General features: G+C 36.5%; 2 protein-coding genes and 1 long non-coding RNA gene across 4 annotated transcripts; all 3 read left to right on the plus strand.

Annotated features, from left to right (window-relative positions):
• The first annotated feature begins 1,817 nt into the window (after positions 1-1,817).
• On the plus strand, positions 1,818-13,623 carry poglut2 (protein O-glucosyltransferase 2). Its single transcript, XM_083537060.1, has 10 exons — positions 1,818-2,287; positions 8,169-8,374; positions 8,615-8,820; positions 9,395-9,472; positions 9,835-10,007; positions 10,079-10,316; positions 10,470-10,679; positions 11,976-12,065; positions 12,815-12,919; positions 13,441-13,623. The coding sequence occupies exons 1-10, from the start codon at positions 2,097-2,099 to the stop codon at positions 13,456-13,458; spliced, it is 1,515 nt and encodes a 504-aa protein (XP_083393186.1). The 5' UTR covers positions 1,818-2,096; the 3' UTR covers positions 13,459-13,623.
• On the plus strand, positions 12,163-12,686 carry LOC310723799. Its single transcript, XR_014532779.1, has 2 exons — positions 12,163-12,233; positions 12,329-12,686. It is a non-coding gene; the product is annotated as an uncharacterized lncRNA (long non-coding RNA).
• A 1,285-nt stretch (positions 13,624-14,908) lies between the features above and the next one.
• tex30 (testis expressed 30) lies at positions 14,909-20,646 on the plus strand. Of its 2 annotated transcripts, none has more exons than XM_083537192.1 (5): positions 14,909-15,186; positions 16,923-17,156; positions 17,241-17,292; positions 17,450-17,661; positions 20,412-20,646. In XM_083537192.1, exons 1-5 carry the CDS (start codon positions 15,136-15,138, stop codon positions 20,568-20,570), a joined length of 708 nt encoding a protein of 235 aa, XP_083393318.1. In that variant the 5' UTR covers positions 14,909-15,135; the 3' UTR covers positions 20,571-20,646. The 2 variants fall into 2 exon arrangements, with proteins under 2 accessions (XP_083393318.1, XP_083393317.1); XM_083537191.1 differs by having other exon boundaries at positions 14,927-15,195.
• Positions 20,647-21,278: the final 632 nt, after the last annotated feature.

Consider the following 21,278-nt stretch of genomic DNA (forward strand, 5'->3'; position numbering starts at 1 on the left):
ATCTGTAAAGAAAATAAATAAAGTAAAAGAGTGAACTAGTTTTATAATAATTCAATCAATAACTAGCTCTGTGCACTGGTGTGTGTGTGTGTGTGTGTGTGTGTGTGTGTGTGTGTGTGTGTGTGTGTGTGTGTGTGTGTGTGTGTGTGTGTGTGTGTGTGTGTGTGTGTTTTTGGGGGGTGGATGGGCGATTTTAGACCCCTTTGGAGACTTTTCTTTTTATTAAAGTGACCCTGTGGAAATCTAACAACTATATACAGATATTAGAAACTATCCTGACTTATATTGCTCTTCACATCACTATTGCTTATTAAACTGGCTAGATTCAGGCCTCATGATCATCAAAGTGTAAAACCTGACCCAGTCATTCTTACACATAATGACCATAATGTAATAATGACCAGTAACTAAACTGCAGTTTATATTTTTTTCTTTAAATTCTCTCCTTGGCTATATATTTACAAGTAATAAACGTGAGTTATTCCATAAAAAGCCACTTTTCTTCACTTTCTTTTCATTTAGTCTAGGTTACAGGAGGTAGTTTGTGATACCCAGACCAAAAAGGTATAAGTACTGTTAAAAATGTATACCCCGATATAAACATAATCCATTTTTTAATATCCTCTCAATAGTCTCCTCTGTGTGACATTTTTATATACAAATAATTGTGACTATGCCATATTACGCATTATTCTTCTCAGACATCTGCAACTTCTATTGGATCACACACCTGTATATAATTTTATTAATGAGTGTGTTCTACTGCAGTAAGCAGACCAGAGGATAAAGGGGCAAATGAGAATTGAATGGGCAAACAGTAATCCAGACAGAGTAAAGCCAAGTTTTTGTTTGAAACCTGTCGCCTGGCTTTCATTCCTTTTTCTGTGAGCTGTCGAGCTCTCCACACTTGTAATGCTATGTTTACACATTATTATGAAGCTGACAGTAGGTGATTCTACTCATTCTTGTCATAGTGATATTTAACAGTGGGTGATTGGATCACATGCACTCTGCTGCTCTGCGGTCTTCACTTCAGTTGGTACTCACTGCATCGAGTCTCTCCATATGTGGATAAAGGTAAACTTTTCTCAACGTTGTTGCATTACTGGGGCATGTCCACATCCAGTCACCAGTTGGTGTTTATATCTCATGCACGAATACAGAACTGGATACTTTAACCTTAGAATTGATCACATAGCATTAAAAATAATTTCATTTATTGGGAAGGGCAAAGGACAAATCAGATAAAAAAAAAAACTAATATAAACATGGTTAAATCATGTAAATCAGTAAGACACACCAGCAGTCCTAGACAAACAAACAAACAAACAAACAAACAAACAAACAAAAAATAATAATAATGGCAAATAGGGCACAACCTCCTGGGCCAGCAATGTCTCCTTTTACAGCAATGAGCTGTTTGGGAAAAAGCAAGAAACATGTAAATTCCCCCTTTGTTTTTATAGTGTTCTTGTACAGAAAAGTAGAATCATGATAATGATTACAATTAAAACTAACATACCTCTTTTAGGGTCATATTACAGGACATAAATTAAACCAGGATTGACTGAGCAGGAAGAGACTAATTGTACACTAATTGTTAATTTTCTATTTAAGTATTTGTTACTAAGACATATAAAAACTGCATATTTAACTTGGGCCATATTTCATTTGACCAGAAATATAAGTCTGAATAGTTAACATGGCAGAAATCTGGTGTTCATTTCAAATGTGCGCAGTTATGCGTAAATTGTGCGCAGAAGTAACACACCTAAAGCACTCTGAAAAGCCGACCAATTAGGTGAGGCGCATGTGGGAGAGTACGCGGGCCACGTCCAGATACCGCATACTATCCTACTAAATAGTATGTGAACCATGTGGACTGCTGGAAGATAGTAATGTGTTGGGTCATGCTGTTTAGTATGGATAGTATGATTTTCCAGACTCAGCATTCCCGAGCACGAAACGGATCCTGTTGAGATCATCCACATCAATGAAGAGTGTGAGAAACTTTGTATAATGTGACTATAAAAGAGAACTGCAGTCTGATTTTATACCAGAGATCCTTCATTGCCGAGGAGCCATCAGATCAGACAATGCTGTTGAGATCTTTATCAGGATTACTGCTGCTGTGCTGCACGCCGGTTTGCCTCCTTCCAGAGGCAGTGTGCACCAGTGCAGTACCCAGTGCCTCGAAAAGTCTGGTGTGGGGCCTCGGACTGGAAGCAAACGCCGTCCTCCCTGCTCGCTTCTTTTTCATCCAGTCCGTGGACAAGGCCGGCAAAAAGTAAGCAGGACTCTGGACTTTATTCTTTTACACCACCAAGTTCAGTCAAACCATCCCATCTCACTGGGTTCCTGCTGGATGAGTAGCAAAAACTTGTTTCAAAACCAGTGTGAAAGTTACAGGAAGTTTTAACAACTTGAAAGAAAGAAAGAAAGAAAGAAAGAAAGAAAGAAAGAAGTGGCAACCTTAGTGGTTAATACATTAGACCTCATGAGTTTAAATCGCAGCTACTGTACACCAAGCTGCCACTCCTGGGCCCCTGAGCAAGGCCCCTACCCCCATAGCTGCTCTTTTGTATGAATGGGATAAATGTAAGTCACTCTGGATATGGGCATCTGCCAAGTGCAATAAATGTAAAGACTGACTACTGTCTGTCAGATAGATAGATAGATAGATAGATAGATAGATAGATAGATAGATAGATAGATAGATAGATAAGACACAGACAAACAGGCAGATAGATAGATAGAGAGATAGATAGAGAGATAGATAGATAGATAGATAGATAGATAGATAGAGAGACAGACATGAACATAGATAGATAGATAGATAGATAGATAGATAGATAGATAGATAGATAGATAGATAGATAGATAGATAGATAGATAGACACAGACAAACAGGCAGATAGATAGATAGATAGATAGATAGATAGATAGATAGATAGATAGATAGATAGATAGATAGATAACAAGACAGACAAACAGGCAGGATAGATAGATAGATAGATAGATAGATAGATAGATAGATAGATAGATAGATAGATAGATAGACAGACAGACAGACAAACAGACATGAACATAGATAGATAGATAGATAGATAGATAGATAGATAGATAGATAGATAGATAGATAGATAGATAGATAACAAGACAGACAAACAGGCAGGATAGATAGATAGATAGATAGATAGATAGATAGATAGATAGATAGATAGATAGGTAGATAGATAGATAGACAGACAGACAGACAGACAGACAGACAGACAGACAGACATGAACATAGATAGATAGATAGATAGATAGATAGATAGATAGATAGATAGATAGATAGATAGATAGATAACAAGACAGACAAACAGGCAGGATAGATAGATAGATAGATAGATAGATAGATAGATAGATAGATAGATAGATAGACAGACAGACAGACAGACAGACAGACAGACAGACAGACAGACATGAACATAGATAGATAGATAGATAGATAGATAGATAGATAGATAGATAGATAGATAGATAGATAAATAGATAGATAGATAGATAGATAGATAACAAGACACAGGCAGACAGACAGACAGACAGACAGACAGACAGACAGACAGACAGACAGATAGATAGATAGATAGATAGATAGATAGATAGATAGATAGATAACAAGACACAGACAAACAGACAGACAGACAGACAGACAGACAGACAGACAGACAGACAGACAGACAGACAGATAGATAGATAGATAGATAGATAGATAGATAGATAGATAGAATTGTCATTGCGTGGTACAGGTACAAAGCAATGCGAGTACAGTACATATATAAAGGCTATAGCAGTGCAGAGATGTGTGGACATCATTAAGAAGTACAGATAGATGTTCTAGGGTTATGGCATTGAAGATGAAATATGCAGAAGTGGAAGGTTATAAGGTTATGGCATTTAAGAAATGTGCAAGCTGTAAAAACAAGTCTTATATATATACACACACACACACACACACACGTTATATACACATATATACATGAATGTGAAATGTTGGGCACAATGTACAGGAAGGATATAAAGATACATATAGATAAAAATAGTAATAGAAGAAAAATACAACACAGTAAAATTATTTATTAGTATATCCTAGTCAATACTGGGGCTGGAACCCTTGACCTTCTGATGAGTAACCCAGAACCAGACGAGAGGCCAGATGTAACTTTTTACTTGTCACATATACATTACAGCACAGTGAAATTATTTATTAGTATATCCCAGGTGGTCAGCCATGATACAATGCCCCTGGAGCACAGAGGGCTCAAGAACCCAAGAGTGGCAACTTGGCAATACTGGGGCTGGAACCCCTGACCTTCTGATCAGTAACCCAGAACCAGACGAGAGGCCAGATGTAACTTTTTACTTGTCACATTACATTACAGCAGTGTAATTTTTTTTCTACACAAACAAGTCGATTGATGGAGAGAGAGAGTGTCTTATTAATATAAAGGCAGAAGCAGTGAGAGATGGAGATATATATATATATATACACACACACAGTGGTGTGAAATGTGTTTTCCTGATTTCTTTTTTTTTCTTTTTTGCATGTTTTACACTTTGTTTCAGATCATCAAACTAATTTAAATATTATTAAAAGATAACACAAGTACACAACATGCAGTTTATAAATGAAGGTTTTTATTATTAAGGGAAAAACTAAATCCATAACTACATGGCCCCCTGTGTAAAAGTGTTTGCCCCTAAACCTAATAACTGCATGGACCACCCTTAGCAGCAGCAACAACTGCAATCAAGCGTTTGTGATAACTTGCAATGAGTCTGTTAATGAATTTAAAAGTGTACAGTACCCAAACTGTACACTTTTATTTTTTTATGATTTACTTCAAAATGATCCCAAACTTTCTGGAGTTTTCTTTGCCCTGAATCTTCTCCTCACCCCTCGCTGTTTTCTCTCAGTTCCTCAATTTTTTCCATTCTGCAGCGCCTTCTGTGTCCAGCGTTTAGCAGGCGATGCATCTGTAATAATGGTCTGTGGGAAACACAGTGCTCAGTGTTTAGTTAAATGGACTCATTTGCCTCGAATCATTTTCGTAATTAAATTTCTAGAGTTAGTCGAGGAATCGTGGAACGGAGAGAAAACAATGAGGGAGAAGAAGATTCATATGGAAGCCCATTTTCGCCATATTAAATAAAAAGTTTGTCTAATTCCAATTTTTTTTTTCTTACAATTTGACATTTTTCTTGCAATTCCGACTTTATTTCTCGCAATTCCGAGTTTTTTTTTTTTAGCCAATCCGGCGGCGAACCCCCTCTGTAGTGCCAGAAAGTTTTACACATTGAAAATGAAATCGGCTACAAATCGAATTAATCACATAGTATTAAACTAATCTCCTAATCTCTAACAATCAGTTTTGGAGGAGATGGAACAAGACAGATAAAGCAGAGGAACCTCATTCATACACCTAAAGCTTCAATCTACAGCAACATGTTACCAGTGGATGCAGCAGAAATTTTGGATGTTTACAAGGAAAAAAGTCAGAATTGTGAGGGGAAAAAGTCGGAACTACGAGGAATGAAGTCAGAATTGCGAGGAAAAAAATCTAATTTAGGCTTCCATATGATTCAGACCAAGAAAAGAGACAAAGTTTCCAAAATGTGGGATAATTTCAAACTAAAACATAAAGAAAACACAGTGCATTTCATTACTTTTTTCTCTTCTTTTAAAGAGTAATCTGAAAGGTGTCCCATTACCAAGGTGTCACACAAGAAACATCTCATGATGAGTAAAAACAAAGAGCTCTCTCTCCTCAATCTTATTGTTACAAAATATACTGATGGGATTGGTTACAGAAGGATTTCTAAACTTCTGAATGTTCCAGTGAGCACTGCTGGGGCCATAATCCAGAAGTGGAAAGAATGTAATTTCACCATAAACCGGCCACAACCAGGTGTTCCTCACAGGATTTCTGACAGAGGAGTAAAAAAAATATTAGAAGACTTGTCTAAGAGCCAAGGACCACTTGTGGAGAGCTTCAGAAAGACTTGGTATTAGCAGGTACTTGGTATTAGCAGATTGTTTTAAAGAAAACAATAAGTTGTCGCTTAAGCGCCATGTTCTGTGTGCACGCTCACCACACAAGACTCCATTTCTGAAGAAAAAGTATGTTGAAGCTCGTTTAAAGTTTGCTACACAACAGTTGGACAAGCCTATAAAATACTGGGAGAATATAGTCTGGTCAAATGAGACCAACTTGAACCTTTTCAATGCCATTAAACACATGCTAGGAGGACAAATGGCACTGCACATCACCCCAAAATCACGCTACCAACAGTGAAGTTTGGAGGTGGGAACATCATGGTGTGGGGCTGTTTTTTAGCATACGGTACTGGCAAACTTCATATCATTGAAGGAAGTATGAATGGAAAAATGTACCGAGATATTCTTAATAAAAACCAGGATGATAAAGATGAAATGAGGGTGTACATTTCATCAAGACAATGATCCCAAACACAGCCAAGGAAACTCTCAAGTGGTTTCAGAGAAAGAAAATAAAGCTGTTAGAATGGTCCAGCCAATCACCTGACCTCCAACTGAAAATCTATGGAAAGAACTAAAGATCAGGGTTCATAGAAGAGGCCAGTGAAACCTTCAAGATTTAAAGAATGTTTGTGAATGGGCCAAAATCACACCTGAGCAATGCGTGCAACGAGTTTCTCCATACACGAGGCGTCTTCAAGCCATCATTACCAACAGAAGCTTATGTACGAAGAATTAAATACATTTCAATAAGCGTGTTCAACACTTTTCCCCCTTGTCGTTTCACATTATTACACATAACGTAATTTATGGACATCTATGGTTTGTTTTCTTTGCGTGTGGATTGCATGGGTTGTTACCAACATCTGGTAAAAACGTTGTCAATAGCACCTTAAGAAATATATTTACTAAAAGTTCAATACTTATTTTGTTCACGCTGTATATGTGTGTATATATACAGTATAATTTATATGTATGGATATAGATATATATATATTCTGTATATATGGACACTTATTCCTGAGATTCTAGCAATGCATTTGCTATGTAAAGTGTCACAAAAGGGAACCGATTTGGTGAGAATGAGTGCTGTCCTTATACCTTATAAGGTATAAGGACAGAAATATTTTTTTTTGTAAGAAATATTCAAAAATGAGGTTTGTTTCAACAATTATTTTTTTCTTTTCTTACCTAGAGACATGTAGTATCATTTGGACAACACTGGACACTTTTTGAAACCACAACATAAAACACACCTTGTATTAGAATTCCAGGCAGACGGCATGTTACAATCTGTATGAATCTTGTGACAAATCGCAGTACACCTTTAAATCCCTGTTCCTGAAGTGTTCCAGATTAAAATTCCTACCCGAGTGTCAGGCCATAAAGTGCGTGCAAACACCGTAGGTAAAACGAGAGTCAACCATTAAGACCACCATTAGAGCATATTTAACATTGACTGAATAATTCATCTGATTGTCAAGCAGGACTGTAAGTCAAAGAGAAGACGAATGCCCTGCTAACACCCAAAAGTATATCATTTGACTCCTGGTAAAGTTCATCCTGGTGACTGCTCGAACATTTGCCAAATTACGTCCAATCAAATCAGGGCATTTTCTATCCTGTCTGAAAAACAGCCTATTTTTGGAGAAAACCTCCAGACTGGTGAGATGGTATTTATTTGCAGCTTCACTAACCAATGTCCATAAAGATTTTGGAGAAATCGTCCTACCACTGCATTACATTTACATGTTATATTGAAGCACTGGGCTTTTTTGTTATTCAGACAGTCATAGCCTGGATAACGAGCACAAATAGAAAACGTTAAAATGTTTAAAAACAGAATAACATGACTTTTTTTTTTACCAATAAGTACTTCAGTCATACAGCTATATTACATTTTTTTTTTATCCCTTATATGGGGTGATATTGGTAACAGATGTACACAGACAGCAGAACTAAGAAAACACTAGGACTTAATACAGAATACACTGAATGTGGTAATAAAGGTGATAGACTCATATCTCGCTATCCCAGGCTTTGTTTTTAAATTTACTATCAGCACTAATCTCTGCATGAAGGTTCCTTTGGATGTATGATGGTTTCATATGTTTCTGGACTACAGTTTGACAACCTCACCAGGAGCCAATACATTTGAGGTGAAGGTCACGTCGCCATCAGAAGCGTTCTCCAGGATCTGGGTGCAGGTTTTAGACCGTCAGGATGGATCCTTCCTGGTGCGGTACCGCATGTACGCCAGTTACGCGGACCTCAACGTTGAGATCCTGCTGAAGAATAAACATGTGGCCAAGTCTCCGTACATTCTTAAAGGTAAAAGTTGTCACTTATACGGTGTTTTGGCTTTTAAGTGGGACCAAAATATTAGAAAAGAAACTTTAATTGAACTTTTTGTTGTCCTGAATTTGCTCGGAAACTAATAGACAATCCTCAGAATTTATTTTTTTTGCTTAACAACTTTAGAATCAAACTTTACATTTTATATATGTACATTTAAAAAAAGATGACATTTAATAAATGCCCAATTATCTTGCTATTTCTCCCACTGTCTAGGTCCAGTGTACCATGAATCGTGTAACTGTCCAGAGCCCAGTGGTGCATTGTGGATGAATCACATGCATTGTCCCTCATCGTTTTCCCGGATCCAGCACGATCTGTCAATCTTTCCTAAAGTGGACCTAGAACGCAATGCCGATGAAATCCCTCAGCGCTTTGGCCAGAGACAGAGCCTGTGTCACTACACCATCAAAAATAACCAGGCAAGTTATGCAATTTTGGGGAGGTGTTAGCTTAGTGGTTAAAGCGTTGAAATTTGGATCTGACGGTTGTGAGTTCAAATTTCAGCCACACCAAGCTGCCACTTCTGGGCCCCTGAGCAAGGCCCTTAATACCACAGCTGCTCAGTTGTATAAATGAGATAAATGTAAGTCGCCCTGGATAAGGGTTTTTGCCAAATGCCAAGTGTAAATGCAGTTTGTGTGGCATTGCTGATTCAACGTTGGCCACTAGGTGGCGATGGCACCATAGACAAAAGGAGGATTCTGTAATTCCAGTTTTCCCAGTGTTTAAACCTGCTGACACAATACATTCCTCCAAAATGGGAAACTGACATATCCAAAATGAACCACTACAGCTCCAAGCTCCACTTTAACACCTCCAGCTCATGCAAGCACTACATGCATATCTGCTTATTATATGCAGCGTTTAATGAATTCTGTTTGCTTTTAGGATTTAAATGGTAAAAAGTGCAATATTAGTGTCTTGATTAGACAAACATACAGCATATGGCATCATTACTGCGTACCAGTCTGATGAGCTTTCACTTGTATCCAGGTGTATATCAAAACCTATGGCGAGCATGTTGGCTTCAGGATCTTCATGGATGCCTTCCTTCTCTCGCTTACACGGAAAGTATGTACCTTCTGACACATTAGTAGATAAAGATGAGACAAAGGTATGATTTGTTGTCAGCACAATTCTATATGTATTAGGTTCTGTTGTCTTCTATGCAAAGAAACTCAAGGACTTTGGGACAGCAGTGGGCAGCAAAACACAGTGATGACTCTGTCTCAGATTATAGTCACAACAAGGTGGACTTGAACGCTAATAATGCAATAAATAAGTTCTTATTCAGCAATAAATAAAATGTCAGAAGTTTAATTATGAATTTTCCACTGTTTTCTTGCATTCAGATTCAGTCACCTGTTTCCTTACAGATGATCAGGATTTGATCAGTGACTATGATGTTAATCTTGAGATTTGCATGTGATCAGGTTAGGCTTCCAGATGTTGAGTTCTTTGTGAACTTGGGTGACTGGCCCCTGGAGAAGAGACGGACCACTGACAAACTCCATCCCATCTTTTCTTGGTGTGGCTCCAATGACACTCGAGATATCGTCATGCCAACCTATGACCTCACGGAGTCTGTACTGGAGACCATGGGCAGGTATGGAGTTGTAATGGGAATTTTAATAATGTGTAAGAAAGTCTTACTAAGTTTCCCATGTGTTCTTGCAGAGTAAGTTTGGACATGATGTCAGTGCAGGCAAACACTGGTCCACCATGGGCCGAGAAGAACATGACAGGATTCTGGAGGGGTCGTGACAGCAGAAGAGAGCGTCTGGAGCTGGTGAAACTGGCACGAGCCAACCCTGAGTTGCTGGATGCTGCTTTCACCAACTTTTTCTTCTTTGAGCATGTCGAGAGCCTTTACGGACCGCTCGTCAAACACGTTTCGTTTTTTGACTTCTTTAAGGTAAAGGAGTGATGGATGAGTGGTTGGATGAATGAAATGATGGGTCAGTAATGGCTGGCAAGGGAATGGTTATGGGTGGGATGTTCTAGGTATGTGTTGGTCCATGGTTGTTTAGATTGATGATGGTTCTAATTTGTTGGGGGTTTTTTTCAGTACAAGTATCAGATAAACGTTGATGGAACGGTTGCTGCATATCGAATGCCATACCTTTTGGCTGGAGACAGCGTAGTGTTAAAGCAGGACTCCACATACTACGAGCACTTCTATAGCCAGCTCCAGCCCTGGGTTCACTACATTCCCATCAAAGCAGACCTCAGTGACGTGTTGGAGAAGATCCAGTGGGCTAAAGAGCATGATGAAGAGGTACAGTATTCTCAATCTCTCTCTTTTACTCATTTAAGTTCTTTTGGTGTAAATGCTTGACATATTAGAATGCAAGTAGGAACAAGAAGTAGTAGCTTAATGCATTAAGCTTTTAACCCTTAACTGTTTGGTTGTACAAATAGGTTATTTATTATGGATAACTCAATCCGGACAGCCGAACTCCTCACAATCTTCAGGAAACAACTGAAAACTCATCTTTTCCATTAGCATTTAACTGCCTCTTATTGCTCTTTATCCCCTCTTAACTTTTACTGTTTTGAGCGATGACTGGAACCTTGCATAACAAACAATTCTCTCGTTTATTATTTGATTACGATAAATTCCTTATTTCTTAACCGTAAGTCGCTTCGAACAAAAGCATCTGCCAAATGAATAAATGTAATGTAAATGTATCAGCCATCAGTCAGATTTCCGGAAAAAAAGTCAAACATTCTAATAAAGGTCTTCTTTAAAAGCAGGTATAGTGATAATCATAATCGCAATATGCATAAGATCAAACGCTGATCGAATTCTGTGTTGCCTAATTTTACAATCCAGTACCATATAACATTACTTTTAAACCACAAAACTTTATTACTATTGAATTACTAACCAGTTTTTGTGGTTTGAAGACGAAAAGGTTTTAATAGTGTTTCCCCGGTATAGTTTAAGAATGTGGTAACAAAAATAGGAGCTTTTAAGTACGCTATAAATCAGATAAATCCTAAGGTATTTTTAATAAAACATCACAGCCTGGATTGGAAACAAAACCAAGCCAGACAGGCGAGTTCTCAATGCCATCAGCTGAGTGTAGCATGCCTTCTGAGCTCACTGGCCTGCAGTCTATCTATAGCATGCGGTGCTTGACCAAGGCCAGGAGAGAATGAGGAGCCGTGTGGAGCTTTTTTCCCCGCAGCCAATTCAGGAGAACACCCACTCACTCATCAGGCTTTTTTTTTTTTTTTTTTTTTTTGGGGAAACAGTGTTCAAAACACATCCTGCACTGCTGCCCTTTTTTTTAGTCTCTGCTTTCCTGAAATGTCAGTGTACATAATGCTATATATTTTTATATATATTGGGTATAATTGGGTATAATTCCATTTCATTTCATTTGTATCATACTGTAACTCTGATAAAATCGTTTATTTTATTTAAGGTCACTGACAGCCATAATAAGCATTCAACACGCTGTAGATATTATATATGGGTCAAAAAAAAAGTGAATAATAAAATGTGTATTTTATTCATTCGTTTATTTTTTAAATATCTTTTTTTTTTTTCCACTTTAATTTGCAGGCTAGGAAAATCGCACAGGCTGGTCAACAGTTTGCACGGACGCACCTGATGGCCGACAGTATATTCTGTTATTACTACAAACTCTTCCAGGTAATAATTCACAAGGATTGTTCCACACCTATTTCACACTAATCCAATGCTTTAGGTTCTTCATGCTAGGTTTCATGAAATAAGAGGTTTTAAGGTTAAAATAACTTCCCATAACTCATAGACCTGTTCGTGCGCCATGGTAATTAGCGAAGTACGTGAGGACAAACCGTAAGCCTAATGTCATAATCGTTTATTATTAATTATTTCTATCCATATTTGTTATTTCTGTGCAAATGGAAACTCTTGTGTTTCTATTCCTGTAGATGTGCTACCTGACTACCTGTAATCACTTGTCTCCTTCACTTCCGCTTCAGCTAATGTTTCTGACTTTTATCAGTTAATGTATCTTGGCACATCTACATTTTAGATTTACATGTTTATAGTGTTTGGTAGACGTCTTATCCAGAGTGGCTTACAGGAGGCATATCTTATCTTCTATCTGTACCCAGTAATTTTATGGAGATAACTTCAAGGACACGCCGGTTAAATATCGCAAAGTCAACCGATGCAATTAATCTTTAATCTCGCATTTCGAACTCGAAACATGTTCTAGCTGTAAAAATGGTTCAATTTGTGGAATAAAGTTTGTGTGTGTACCTAATAAAGTGGTCCATGGGTGAATATCACTGGATCTGGAGAACATTTTTTTCCCTTTGTCCCCGCAGAAACATTTCAAATGTGTGTTTGTGTGTGTGTGTGTGTGTGTGTGAGAGATAACGTCTTGTCTGGTTCTACATATATCCCTGTAGGAGTACGAAAAGCTGCAGGTAACTGAGCCTAAAATACGCGATGGCATGGAATTGGTAGAGCAGCCCAAAGATGACCTGTTTCCATGCTACTGCCATAGGACCAAGGTGTGTGTGTGTGTGTGTGTGTGTGTGTGTGTGTGTGTGTGTGTGTGTTGCTACCTTACTAGGTAGTTGTTTATCTTTTATGAGAAGTAACCAATTGGCAATATCAGCATTATCAACACTAGAATAGTATATAAAACATAACTGTTAAAAAGCATTTTCTCAGTTAATACTGCATACAGATTACTGATGGTATAAACATATAATGAGTAAGAGAAAGCAAATTGCTGATTGCAAATTCAACACGCCTATTTATTACTGTACAATCTAATTCACGTAAACCATGTAACATTCACATTTAGCGATCATTTTATTATCGTCTTTATGACCGTGAAATTGGTCGTATTCTTTTTGTTTTATTTTTTTATTTATTTTCTTTATGCAACTGCTTGGACACTGTGTTGATTGTTTACAACCCATTGCTCAAAAATACACGATAGAACATTTTATGAACCACCAATTAAGTTTGCCTGAGAAATATACTGTATATCTAATGGCATAATCACACTTTTCTTTCTTTTCAGGTCAAGGATGAGCTTTGAGGGTCCGCTTTCCAGGATCATGGAACATCTTATTATTGTGTTTCATTACATTCAAATTATTTTCAGTGCTTCGTCTGTGTATTTTCCACTGCCGTTATTTATACTGTATTATCTCTTTTTAAAATCTTGAAATTAAATGTACTCATTTGTAAAAAAAAAAAAAAACAACTAGATTTTTTATTATTTCAACGTACAAAACATCATTAGTTTGCTAGAGGAAGAACACTTTCTTTTTTGTTATTATTGACCTACCAGATTGAAAAAGAAGAAACAATGTCTAATGAAGACATGGGGGTTTATACAAGCCTGACTGCCAGATGTTGCTATTTTTATTTTATACTAGTGTATTCCATGTAGTGGTTATACTGAAAGTACTGAGTGACTGGTGAAATATTTGTTTGGTTTTGTTTCTTTAGATCTTGAATTGTTCTCTCAGTGACGGCAAACAAACTACTTTTCTGCTGTTAAAGCCGATATTATTTAAAGCTTTGCCATTTCTACAGTAAAACTATGGTCTTACAAAAAGAGTGATATGTAGCCAAAGAGACTAAATACAGCATGTCATTAATACTACATAAAAATAAGGCATTGTAGTGCAGTTCTACACAATAGCCTGAAACCTTTATGGTTTATGTGTAGATTTTTTCTTTGCCATGTACATACACTATGGATAAATGTTTTGGGATACTTGACTCTTCCATTAATGTGTTCCTTCCTCAAGTGATACAGAAAATTAGAGGCACACAATTGTATAGGTCTTTGGATGCACTTTGTCTTCGGCCCCAAACCTGTTCCAGCATTATGATGCTCTTGTGCACAAAACCAAGTAAATGGACATATGGTTTAAATTGGTTGGAGTGCAAGACCTTGAGTGGGTTTCTATACAGCTCTGACCTGAACATTATTGAACACCTTTGAGATAAATTGGAACACATTTAAGGCATTATCCAGAATGACATTTGTCTCATTCATACATCTGAGCAGTTGAGGGGTCAGTGTTTTTTTCTTGTGTGTGGTCAGAGATCGATACATTCAACTCGCACATCTCAGACAACACAATTACTATTCTAATATACAAATATTGTTTGTAATGTACACATCGCACATTAAGCAGAAATGGTAGGCACAGTTGTAATTGACCTTAATATTGTATAGACTTAATATTGGGTGTTGTGGTGATTTTTTTTTATTTATACACATATAAAAATCTTCTCGAGAAGTATTGCTCCTACGTACCCTTACAAGATTGCAATCTGATTCAAAGATTGTTTTATGTGTAAGGGATAAGTTTATAGGCACTAAACTTGTAAATTCATATTTTATAACCTATTTATCTATTTAAAGCTGCTTTAGGACAATGTCCATTGTTTTAAAGTGCTATACAAATAAATCTTAATTGAATTAAATCTGTTGTAAATTCTTCATAAACACTAATTCACTGCACATGTGCATAAGGGTTTTATTATTATAAATATTCGATTGAGGGGGGGGGAACATCGCCCCTTTCATATCCGATCGAATTTTCATTTGGCTCCAGGACTAGTCTGATTGACTGAGGTGTTGAAGGCTTTCCAATCCGTTTTAGCAATCAATCCGATTACTTAAGTGGATTTTTGGCTGCGTGTGAACGTATACTTCAGTTTTTGGGGTTATTGTGATGCTCCTCCTTGTCACAAGATGGCGATATACAGCAGCTCGTTGTGGTCGCATTGGACGAAAATGGAGGCTGTAAGTGAGGTAGTACAATGTTGGTGTTGACTTTGTTTTAGATGCTTATTTCTTTGGGTTCATATTAAGCAATACAAAAGAGTTTAGTCGTGTAGATTTACTTGTGGTCCCTAAACATTTATTTATAATTGCATATTTTTGGCTCATCTGAATGTATAGTGTTGGTCATGTAAACACTTTGTAGATACCTGAGTGCACCTGTATAGAGGGTTTTATAGTAACAACTCTACCAATGATGTGGGGAACAGATGCCTCTGATCTGTTTTAGATACAGGGTGTTCAGGTTCAGAGGTTGAAGTCCTAAAGAGGAATTCATTTGGTCAAAGATCATTGTGCCTTATGTTCTTTTTCTCAAACATCTGAACACGTTTATTACTTCTAAATCAGTGATGAGCAAACTAGGGCCCGGGGTGGCCCCTAGTGACCTTTCATTTTATCTGCCATCCAATATAGCGGGAAGCAAGTAAAAACATATCCATTGACACAGATTTTCATTTTTAATTTCACATACTATTTCCTGTTTTATTTGTAGGATAAGAAAAGTTTGGCAGGACCTCCCTCTGTAAGCACTTTCAGTCTGATGATCTTGTAAACTGAGAGGAAAACAACTGACTCTCACCTACATAATATCCTGACTTTGTCGATTAGTCAGCTGCAGCCAATTTAGAGAAACTTTAAATTATTTAAAAAATAATGAGCAGCTTCATGTCTCTTATTAGACTATATTGCGTTATAGCTTGACTATTTATTATTAGGCATTGGTATGAGGAACTGAACTATATTGTACTATAAATGGGAAAGTTTTTATATTTTAATTCGAAGTGACACTAGAAACTAAATTACACTAGAAAACAATGAAAATATAACTGCACTAGTGAAATCACAGTAATCTAGTTTTATTTAGAGTGCTTTCCTAATCCCAAATAGAAACTGTCATTTTCTTATATCCCAGCTTGTCAGAAAGCTGGGGTCAGGGGGTCAGTCATTGTACAGTGCACCTGGAGAAAATAGTTCTAAGCTCAAGGTCCTAACAGTGGCAGCTTGGCAGTGCTGGAATTGGAACCCCCAATTTTATGACCAGTAACCGAGAGCCTTAACCACTGAACCACCACTACCCATTTATTTCTAAATATTGTGAAATCATAAATAAGGGGAGGTTATTATAACATTTCCTTTTAGCCCATAGCCCTTAATCAGGCTTGATTCTTGGCATTTTATGGATAAATGTTTGGGCATTTCTGCCTTTAATTATGTTTGAATGTCTATAATATGCTGTCAGTGATAATAAATAATATTCTTCTCTTAGTTTTATGAAATATGTTGTTTTTTAAGATTCATTTAAAGCCCCAGTTTTCTGGGTTGAATGGTGAATATGGTTGTTTGTGTGTATGTATGTATGTGTGTGTGTGTGTGTATATATATATATATATATATATATATATATATATATATATATATATATATATATATATATATATATATATATATATATATATATATTGCAAGTTCAAGCAGTGCAGTTATTATGTAAGTATAATGTCTATAATAATGAAAATGTTATTTATCATTTTCAATAACCAGGTGAAAGGTCACTGCGATTTTTAATATTTTTCAATATTTCAAACTTTAATATGAAATTAAAAATACACATGTATTAATAGACTTGATTTTATACTAAAACATTTACCAGTTTAATGTTAGATAGTTAGTTTTGCAAATGTATTCTATTTCTATAGGTGAAGGTGTCAATCCCATTCGGATCCAAAGCTCTGGAAGGTGTTCTCACGGTTCCTGAATCAGATCGTGTACAAACAGCTCTCATACTCACACATGGAGCAGGGGGAAATATGAACCTGAAGTCGTTAATGTCACTGGCACGAGCAGCCGCCATGTCTGGTCTGCTTTGCCTCCGATTCACATGCAAAAGCCTGAACCTGGCGCACAGAGTGAGGGCGTATGAAGCAGTCGTGGTAAGCGCAGACTATATAAACAGTCCCGGTCATTGCATTCTCGTCCATACAATGTATACCAAGCAGGATTTTATGTGTTTACAGGTGTACATGAAAACACTTGAAAGATTTCCACTGAATAATGTTTTCCTTGGGGGTAAGTGTACAGTGCTTTGATATGTACAGTGAATTTTATATCCCATGCTGTCCAATCACGTCCATTTTCAGACAAACTTGTAAATACGATACGATCCTGACAACATAATGCTTCTTTTCATACACACTTACATTTTGGACCACTGTGTGTTTTGCAGGACGTTCGATGGGAGCTCGAGCTGCTGTGGCTCTGGGCAGACAGTTGTGTGTCAAGAAAGAGGTTAATGTCCAAGGTCTGTTGTGTGTTTCTTTCCCCCTACATCCTCCTGGCCAAACACATGCTCATGTTAAACGTAGTGAGGACCTCAGAGCACTTTTCCAAGTTCCTGTGCTGTTTGTATCTGGGACTGCAGACAACATGTGTGAACGGGTGAGTTTGGTTTGAATGCATTTATTCTAGTTTCAATATTATCCACTATTGAAGATCATTGAAGATTTTATTTTGACCACATTTCTTTCTTGAAGATAATGATTCCCCACTATCCTTCTAGTTTTTAATAATGTGTTTGGACAGTTCTTAACCTAATTTTAGTAGTTTCAGCAATCTCAAACAAAAATGTTTTCTTTGCTTCATTCTTGCCAATAATTTAACCCTTCTGAAACAGATTAACATCTTTTCCACGACCACAGGAAGTGTCTTCCAACATGGTTGTTTAAGAAAGGAGAAGCTACTCACTGCATCAGTTACAGTTAAATAACTTGGTGCCAGCTGAAACATAATTATATATGCAGTAATTATCCAATGGGAGGCTCTTACCTTTTTGTATAGTTAATTTCAGGTGGTTTTTTTTTTTTTTTGGGTATGGGCAGTTTATTAAAGATGAAAGCAACAATGTCCTCCACTATTATTAGCACCCTTGGTTAATATAAGCAAAGGAAGCTGTGAAAAATGGTCTTTATGGTTCAACCAGATTGATCATTTGTTTACAAAAATGTTTGGCTGATATCATGATATTAAACAATTGCAAATACAACATAGTTTTATTAAAGAAATACAGAATGTGTGGCACAATTATTGGCACAATTATAGTGCTGAGTCTTCTGCTTTAATGCCTGATTAGGTTAGAGAATACATGGCCATTGGAAAGATCATGGCAGAACCTGAATTCGAACCAGAACCAAAAATTTGGTGTTGTTTTAATGTAGGTTTTGGATCATGGTCCTGCTGGAGGATCCAGCCATGGCCCATTTTAAGTTGTATATTTTTTTTTTGTTTCTTTTCTTCAAGGGCAGTCAAGTGTTCGTTTAACATTAGTTGATATTTTGATAGAGTACATGATGCAATTTATCTTAAAATAATTAAATAATTAAAAAAAAGTACATGATGCCATTTATCTTAAAATAATTCAATAATTTTTAAAAAAGTTTAACAAATGGCATGATGTTATTTCTATATAATAATAATAATAATAATAATAATAATAATAATAATATAGAATTACATTAATCCTGAATTAAATTATATAGCCAGAGACTGCTTTAGAGTACAAAAAAATTTAAATTGATGAAGAATAAATGAAATATTTTATATATAGCGTGATTCATAATATTTCCAGATATCTGGAGCCTCTTAATTATTTGCTTTGATTGGCAAATTGGCAACTCTTACTTTTGCTGTTCTGTTCTTATAGCCAATTTTATATTTAGTGAAGCTGAAAAAATATTTTACAGTATTCCTTAGTCTTATTTATTGTGATGAATGACTAAAGAAATTTGGCATATGTGTTGCCTCATACTTATAACCCAGAAACATGGTCATGAAAATCTAAATAAAATGTTAAATATAAACTCATGAGATACGTGGCTTTCAACCCAGTACTTTTCGGGATTGCTCAAGGACTGGTTTAATGTATTTATATATTTAAAAAAATTATATTCAATGCAGGAAATGTTTATCCACTTCATCATCTATAACTTATCTTTTTGAGCAATATTAACTTTGAATGGTTGACAGTAAAGCTCAAAGTGTCCTATTTCCAAAGATATCTTAATCCTGTATGTAGCCAGCTTTTTTCAGGAACTGTTAACATTTAAATTTAGGTAGATCATTTTTAGCTGTGAGTCCCAAAATGTAGGCTGGGTGGGGCAGGGAGGGGTGAACCAGACATAGTCTCAGATAAATGTTTGTAGGAATCTCATTTGTCTTTATATCTTAAAATATAAATAATAAAATATAAACTTATAACATGTGACTTTTTACCCAGTACTTTTCTGGATTGCTCCAGGACTGATTTCATGTATTTATATATGAAATAAAATAAATGTTCAATGCAGGAAATAAGGTACTACATCATCTATAACGTATTATCTTTTTGAGCAATATCAACTTTGAATAATGGACAGTAGAGCCTAATTTGTATTCTTTTTAAAGATATTTGAATTGTGTATGTAGCCTAATTTTGTCAGGAACTGTTAACATTTTCAGCTGTTAGTCCCAAAAGCTGTGGCGAAGGCTAACAGGTTAAAGAACCTCCTGTTCCTAATAATCCAGGTTCACTAAACATTTTTAAATATCAATAGCAATATACTTAAAAAATATTTTAATTATATGAATTCATAAGTGTGTCATTGATTGTGCCAGAAATATATATTTTTATCAGCAAGGCCCTTAACCCTCTATGCTCCGGGGGTCCCTTACGAGTGAAATATCAAGGTTCGTGACGTCGGAGTGATGTGGGGCCGCCTTCCCGTGGGCTTACCACCTGCAGGAGGGACCGTAAGGGACGGTGCTGTGAGGATTGGGCAGCAGTCGAAGGCGGGGGCCTGCTTAGACTGCTGCCCCCGCGACCCGAATTACGGATAAGCGGGAGAAAATGAATGAATGAATGAATATTTTTATCAAACTGTGTTGTGCAATTGCTTAATATCCATGAGATCAAAATATTCACAAAAAAAAAATCTTTGCTCAGATTTTCCATGGGTGCCAATAATAGTGGAGGGAACTGTATCTAATTATGAGTAATGATTATTGTTTGACTTATTTAACTTTTTTACTTCCAACTTCTGGACAAAAATGTATCAATGATTCACATGTACTAGGTTGAATCACTAAACCAGAAGTAATTTTTTATGAAATTTTTTAAAGAATTAAATTATAAAGAGCTTGTATTTTCTCCTCAGCGACTTCTGGAACATGTTGTGGAGGATATGGAGAGCCCATGCTCTCTGCATTGGGTAGAGGGAGCTAATCATGGGCTGGCTGTGAAGGGGAGAACTGAGGATTCTGTCTTAGATGAGGTCAACTCACAAATCATTACATGGATACTAAAACATGTCTGAAGATAGATGCTATACTGCCATGACTGATATTTTTATGCTGCAACCATTTTTTATAAATAAAATTATTTTAAAATTGTGTGCCCTTCTGATGTACTTCTAAATTCTAAATACTTCTAAACTCCTTGAACTCTCAAGAGACTAATTAAATTACAATTACAAGAATAGGCTGAATTCCAAGTAGGTGCTCATTGTAGGTGTACTATTAGAGACTACATTCCTTTCTGCCCATACATCTGATTAGTGGTAGTCCCTTCTAATTGATTTCACTTTTTCTCAACATTTGAACAAATCAACCCAGAAATCTGGATTTCCACTGTGGGATGGGGCAGAGGCCAAAGCACTACATACTCACTGTGCATAACAACCGATTATCTACAGCTGGTACATGTATACTGGCAGAATGCACTTGTGGTCTACTTGTAAAAATAGTTAATAATTCTATGGATAAAACCTAATTATCTTTACTCACAGTATCTCACAAAAGTGAGTACACCCCTCACATTTCAGCAACCATTTTAGTATTTCTTCTCAAGGGGCAATAATATAGAAATGAAATTTGGATATATTTTAGAGTAGTCAATGTGCAGCTTGTTTAGCAGTATAGATTTACTGTCCTCTAACTCCAAATGGCCTATATTTTAATGCCTTTAATCGATTAACATATTTAATTGTGATTAATCGCTTTATTGCCATGAGTTAATTCATAAT

The sequence above is a fragment of the Silurus aristotelis genome (genome assembly GCF_946808225.1).
Source record: "Silurus aristotelis genome assembly, chromosome: 3".
Lineage (NCBI taxonomy): Eukaryota > Metazoa > Chordata > Actinopteri > Siluriformes > Siluridae > Silurus > Silurus aristotelis.

Bases quoted from the DNA above. Each gene is read 5' to 3' on its own strand.
- poglut2 (XM_083537060.1), top strand. From the start codon at position 2,097: ATGCTGTTGAGATCTTTATCAGGATTACTGCTGCTGTGCTGCACGCCG. The intron at 10,008-10,078 runs GTATGGAGTTGT...GTGTTCTTGCAG, and splicing joins GTACTGGAGACCATGGGCAG to AGTAAGTTTGGACATGATGT. The intron at 12,066-12,814 runs GTAATAATTCAC...ATATCCCTGTAG, and splicing joins ATTACTACAAACTCTTCCAG to GAGTACGAAAAGCTGCAGGT.
- tex30 (XM_083537191.1), top strand. From the start codon at position 15,136: ATGGCGATATACAGCAGCTCGTTGTGGTCGCATTGGACGAAAATGGAG. The intron at 17,157-17,240 runs GTAAGCGCAGAC...ATGTGTTTACAG, and splicing joins GGGCGTATGAAGCAGTCGTG to GTGTACATGAAAACACTTGA. The intron at 17,662-20,411 runs GTGAGTTTGGTT...TTTTCTCCTCAG, and splicing joins CAGACAACATGTGTGAACGG to CGACTTCTGGAACATGTTGT.